The following is a 6,995-nucleotide window of genomic DNA, read 5'->3' as shown; positions in this document are numbered from 1 at the left end:
AGACACTCCTGGGGTCCTATGAGCATTTTGCATAGCAAAAGTAAATAGTAAAGATGTTTAAATAGAATGCTGTACCAGTTATAGAATCATTTAAGTTATTCTAATTGTGAAATAAGACATTTTGTTTGATTAGCATCTATGAACACTATGTACCCAAATGGTCTGGGGCAGGGAAGTGAAGTCATGCTCAGCAGCAGGGTCATTCATGCAGACAGCAATGCAAATTGTGCTGGACAGAGACTCAGACAAGAGGCCTAGGATCAATAGTAGACAAAAGCACAGACAGCATTGTGCTGACACAGGGTGAATATCCAGCATTAAGAACTGTTCTGATGCTCCCTATATAAACCCTGTGACTAGGGAGCTGAAATAGGCAAGTGCCAGATGGATTTCCCTGCAGTTCAGAGTGAGCGTGGTGAGTGAACATCTCATACAGGAAATCTATCGGAAAACTTTTTTGAGCATGTTTTAAATTAGATATTTAGAGAACTAACGGGTTATCCAAAAACAAAACAAACCTATGTCCTGTTGTTAATATTACTACATGGCATTAACTACAAAAACCTTAATTAATATATATGTAGGTATTTGCTGTACTACTAATATCAACTAGTAGCATTAAGAACAACAACAGCATATATGCCATGGTTTGAAAATGAAATAAGGATAAAGTAACCTACTACAGTGTGTGAGTATATATATATATATATATATATATATATATAGTGAGAACAGTTAGTTATTGCTTATATATATATTTATGGCGGGGCTGCATGATGTACAACAAGAAACATCCTTCTCTACAAGTGAAGGGAAAAAAAAGGAAGAATTGAGTAAATAGTTTCAGAAAAAAAACTATAAATTTAGGATTAGGTAAGGAATGATTTTTATTTATAAATTATATAAATGTGCATTCAACTTAAAAAAAAAATATGATGTATATGAACAAGTACCTGTTAGACATCTTAAATTATTTATTTGCATTAAAAAAAATAATAAGTTAAATCTGTTTACATTTTGAAACTAAGAAATGTATTTTTCTGCAAAATTCATCCCTAGGGACAGATTTATCACTTAGGCCTAGTTTCCATTGAGGTGGTAATGTTTGGAAACTGGTGGTAGAATCATTTATCTCCATTAAATCATTTTTTTATGTTGCAATCAGTTTCCAAACTTTACCCCCTCAATGGAAGCTAGGCTTATATTGGTAGACATGAACACACCTCTACCGAAACAAAAATTGTTTTATTCTGGAACATTCATATTTAAAAAAAAACAAAACTATATGCTGTAAATACATTTTTGAAATACCATCTTGTATGTGCAACTAAGGAAAAAAAAGGTCTTTAAACAACCTTTATAACCAAATTAGATTTCTACATTTACTTTATTTACAAAATTACTAGAAACAAACACTATATTAAATGCTGCTACCTATCCCTAGCAGATCATTATTGATGCACGATTGATCAAAATATAGTGCTTACTTCAAAAATGAATATTTTTTTACATATATGATGGGAGAAAGTTGTTGTGATATAACTGGGGCACATAGTACCATTTCATAAAGCCTACTTTCCAAGAGTTATCCTATTTTGTATACGCTTAACGATACAATAAAGGTTTATTTCTCTAATACTAAAAAATGTTTTATTCAAATTTAGTTGATAGGAAGATATATTACCACTGTAAAGTGTGTGTGTGTGGGGATATTTACTGTACTATCTAGGCAGCTAGAAAAAGTATGTCTTCTTTAGAACTACTTAATATAGTGCCACAAAGAATTCTGGGTAGTACATTGCATTGCAACACCTATGCGCCTGGTAACAACGCTACTGTATCATAAAGTGAAAAATGCTTTAATCGGAGAATGAAAACATTGTCACAAACAGATCAATAACATAGCAAGTAGTCATAATCTCAAGCTGGCAGTAATACTCAGGACTAATCTGTGGGTAGAACTTCTTCACAAAAAGGTTTGGAATAGACTTCCAATAGATAAAGTAAGGACAAACACTGTAAGGCAATTCAAGAATGAATGGGATATTCATGAAACTATCTTTAGAACAAATTAAAGTGACATGGTACATTTTGAGACACTCCCTTACTCAGATTGCACAAATAGTTTATTTGAGTATCCTGTCCCTTTAAAGGGATATGAAACAAAAAAAATATTTTTTGATTCAGACGGAGCATACAATTTAAAAAAGTTTCCATTTGACTTCTGTTATCAAGTTTGCTTCATTCCCATAGTATTCTTTGTTGAAGAGATACCTAGGTAGGTGTCTGGAGCACTAGATGGCAGAAAATAGTGCTGTCATCTAGGGCTCTTGCAAATGGATAACATTCTTGCAGAACTGCTGCCACATAGTGCTCCAGACATGTGCACGCTCCTGAGCTTATGCCCCTGCTTTTCAACAAAAGATACCATGAGAATAAAAACAATTTGATCACAGAAGTTCATTAGAAAGTTGCATGTTCTGTTTGAATCATGAAAGAAAAATGTTGGGTTTGCCCCTTTAGCTTTCATTTCAGAGGAAGTCTGGACAATCTTGATTGCTCATTTGGTTCTTGCTCCTAAATGTACATATCACTGTTATTTTGCATATGTATTGTGTGTTCCATGTCCAACCAAAACCCTTTTTGTTTGTTTTGCAAATAGTGAAGCTTGATGCATGTTTATCTTTATTGTAGAAGACATCATCTCTGAGAAAATGGCCCAGACCAACCCCCTTACTGTTCCCCTGGGACCCTGGAAGGTATGGACATATGACAAAAATCATGCGTATGTGAAGTTAGTGTTAGACACAAATTTTTCACTAATTAAGAAAAATTATACTTTCTTTCCCCCATGAAATCTAATTGGAGAGATTTATATAGTATAATAAAAAGCTTTATTTTCTTTTTACCTCTCTGATAAAATAAATTACACAGCAGTACAAATCCATGGAATTAGCCAAACAAACGTACTGATACATATTTTAATATGTGTAGAATAAAGTGACAAAGGAACCGCATAATTCACCACTACACCCAGCAATGTGCAGGTGTGGTTCAACTTCAGACACTGAATGTAAGAATTTATTATGGCAGCCTTTGTGCTAAGACGGAAAAACAGAATACACAGCAAATTGCACAATATTGATGCAAATTACTGATACACATTTTGACATTTGGAATCCTCGGATTACTACTAAACCTCCATAGAATATTTCCTTAGGTTTAACCAATTCTCATTCTTTCAGCTCACAGTTTATGACCAAGAGAACTTTCAAGGCAAAAGGATGGAATTTACTTCTTCATGTGCAAATATTATGGATTGTGGTTATGACAACATAAGGTCTATAAAGGTGGAATGTGGATCGTAAGTATAATCCATAATGTAAGGGTACTTATAGCTGATGTTTCCTAATTATTAAACACATTTACTTTGCCAGCAGTAATACGTCAGTTTATAAACAATGCCTCTTCTCTCTGCATGAGATGATCCCTGGACAATATTTTAGAGTTTTTGTTTTAAAAAAATACTGTTAATAATTAATAATATTATATTGACTTCCTATGAGTTGTCATAAAAGGACAAAACAGTTAAAATACCACCACCCGTTTCCCCACCCAGCTTGGTAATATTTCTGAAGTCTCAGCAAATAGATAATTTATAAAAACCTCACTTAAAACTTTTTCTCTGGCTGATATAAAATTGACCAATTCTAACCCATTATACATCAATTACAATCAAATGGGGTCATGTGATCTATGTAAAAAGGCCACTATGCACTTCACTCTAGCTTTATAATAGTAACATAGGGTGCGGATATAAACTGTGTCTCTCCCTCTGTGACACCCATATACAAGACCCCTCATTTTATATGGAGAGTCTGATATATTTAAAATACTGCATGTGATAACACAAATGCAATCTTATAATCAACTAAATATCAACTTTAAATAGAGAAGAATGACACATACCATTTTATTCTGCATATTATCCTATTTAAAATGTAAACTTAACTTTGTTGAATACAATATTGAGTCATAAGAGGGACAGTAAATTGAGAATTAAACTTTCCTAATTTAAATAGAGCATGCAATTTTAAACAGCTTTCTAATTTACATCTATTATCAAATCTAATTGAAAAATAGGCTTAGGAGCACCAATGTACTACTAGAAGCTAGCTGAACTTATCTGGTAAAGCAATGGCACGAGGCATATATGTGCAGGCATCAATCAGCAGCTACCTATGTATGCTCTTTAGCAAAGGACACCAAGAGAACACAACATTTTCCCAAATTGGAAAGTTGTTTAAAATTGTGTGTTCTATCTGAATCATAAAAGTTTAATTCTGACCTTACTGTCCCTTTAAATACACATTATTAAGATTTGAACTGGCCAAGATATTTTATTCCCCCCCCCCCCCCAGCAAATGTCTTATATAAGACATTGAATGAGGACTTCACAATTCAGTTAATATAATTATATATCATTTATAATTTCTATATTACCATTACATAAATAATTTGTTCAAGTTGAAAAATCTTTATATTTTGAATGTTATGGTCCTTATGCACATAAATTTGACACCAGCTAGTTTACATTTAAATTATTAGCATAAAACATCAGATATAAACTCACACATTTCTTTGTGCCACAAAAATATATGTTGTTCATCGTAATTGTTACGCTAGCAGGAACTTTAGCCACATTGTATGAGTGCAATTGACTAAATGTATTGTGGAATTAAAACATTTGTAAGAAAAGTGTAATAGCAGAGAATATAGTGCACATTGGTATGTTTGACATCCTCAATACTGATGTTCATACAGATGGATAGGATATGAGCATACAAGCTTCTGTGGCCAGCAGTTTGTTCTGGAGAGAGGAGAGTACCCTAGATGGGATGCCTGGAGTGGCAGCAATGCCTATCACATTGAGCGCCTGATGTCTTTCCGCCCAATCTGTTCTGCTGTAAGTGTGGTAAAGATGGTATATATAATCCAAATCTGAAACACATAATTATATAAGGCATATAATAATTTAACCCTTTGAGTGCTAAGCACTTTCCCACCTGGGTGCTAAGATTTTTTTCAGTTTTTATTATTTTTTAAAAAATGTTTTAAACCAATACTTACACAGTTGGAAAGGTTAGGCGATTATCTTTCCAATGGTGGGTCTTGGGGGTCTGTAGCTGCTTAGATGCCTGAGATACAAACTTCTAAGCAGCATGCCTCCTGCTCCTATACTTAACATTTTAAGCATAAATAAAGTTGCGCGTTGACGTCATCACGTTATTGCTCGTGACGTCTCCATGCAAAACAGGAAGCCTCGGCGATGCTTGTCACTCTACAGGCACGATCACCGGGGTAGGAGTGGGTGGGAGCCCCCAGATCTCCCTCAAAATGGGAGAGTGCTAGTGGGAAACTCTGTGATGGCTCAGAGCCGTTATTAGCACTCAAAGGGTTAAGGGTTAATTATTAATGTATCTTTTTTGGAAGATGACACCGTTTTTTTAATGTAATGAGATTTTTAGTTAAAATCCTTCAATACTTCTCATTCTCTACTTGTAGAACCATAAGGAATCCAAGCTAGTTATTTTTGAGAAAGAGAATTTCATTGGACGCCAGTGGGAGCTGTGTGATGACTACCCATCTCTGCAAGCCATGGGCTGGAGCAACAATGAAGTTGGGTCCATGAAAGTACAATGTGGAGCGTAAGTGCCATTTAAGTGGTTTAATTGAATATAGGTAAATTATGAAAACATGCTGATGTAAAAAAGCTAATATTTTATTATCTGCTAGAAACTCAAGAAATAATTCTGTCCTTATGAAGCTAAATATTTAATCACCCTTGATCTTATGAAAGTTACTATTTTTATACCTTTTGGGTATAAACAATACAGTAAATAAGAGTTTGGGTTTCCTTAGGATTACACCAAATCTTTAGTCTATGAATTTAATTTGTTCTGCAAAGTTCATGTTATTACAGTGTTTGTATAAAATAGAATAAACAGATGAGTGTGGTTTATTCTTTACAAGAGATTTAACATAGTCTCTTTCCTACAGATGGGTTTGCTACCAGTATCCTGGTTACCGTGGTTATCAGTATATCTTGGAATGTGACCATCATGGAGGCGAGTACAAGCATTGGAGGGAGTGGGGCTCCCATGCCCAGACCTCCCAGATCCAGTCTATCCGACGCATCCAGCAGTAAAGACCCCAGAGGCTCCTGCCATCTACAAGCCGTGCTAGCGAGAATTCACCACTCACAAGCTCACTATGGTGCTACCAATCTCTTTTAGTGGAAGCAGAATCCTTTCTTGTACTGTGAATGCATGTTGGGAAAATTACTTCTTAATGGTAACAGCAGCTAAAATAAGAAATAAATGTCATAAAGTATAAAAAAAACTGTACATGTCTTTTTTTCTTGTTTGATACAGGAGAATGTAAAATGAATATGGAAAAATAATTATTTATGTAAAAAATAATTATTACCATATTTACACATAAAATATTGTTTACAAAATATAGAATAGATGACATACACACCTGATGTTTTGGCACTTACTCAAAACAAAAAAATATTGATTCTGGTGTCAACATAAATAGACTTGTTATGTCATTTGTTGCCGCAGATTTGCTTTTGTACATGTGATCCCCTGTATCTTTAACTAAAGGCACAAAACAAAGCCCTATATATAACTTAATCACATACAACATAATTTTAATTTCCAATATTCCAAACACCATCCTATAATGATACAATTCAACTCTAACACTAGAAGATCAAATTGATCTTGAAAATATAGCATTTTAAATAAAAAAAACCAGACTGACTATTCCTATATTTAATTGACAAGTGATTCCATTATTATGGTCAGACTGGCTTATATCTAAATAGTACCATGTGTGCCCCAAAACTGTACGGTCCCAATCACAGACTTTCTTTTTAACACCCCAGGTTCCAATTCCTACTGGTAAAAAAAACTCTTCCCACAGTA

At 34.1% G+C, this 6,995-nt stretch overlaps 1 protein-coding gene across 1 annotated transcript; it reads left to right on the top strand.

Moving 5' to 3' along the window:
* The first annotated feature begins 384 nt into the window (after window positions 1-384).
* On the top strand, window positions 385-6,208 carry LOC128652283 (beta-crystallin A1-like). Its single transcript, XM_053705223.1, has 6 exons — window positions 385-415; window positions 2,695-2,759; window positions 3,246-3,364; window positions 4,825-4,966; window positions 5,566-5,708; window positions 6,061-6,208. The coding sequence occupies exons 1-6, from the start codon at window positions 385-387 to the stop codon at window positions 6,206-6,208; spliced, it is 648 nt and encodes a 215-aa protein (XP_053561198.1).
* The last annotated feature ends 787 nt before the right edge of the window (window positions 6,209-6,995 follow it).

This window comes from Bombina bombina, chromosome 3, assembly GCF_027579735.1.
Source record: "Bombina bombina isolate aBomBom1 chromosome 3, aBomBom1.pri, whole genome shotgun sequence".
NCBI lineage: Eukaryota > Metazoa > Chordata > Amphibia > Anura > Bombinatoridae > Bombina > Bombina bombina.
The sequence above is the reverse complement of the archived record's forward strand: the minus strand, read 5'-3'. Positions and strand labels throughout refer to the sequence as shown.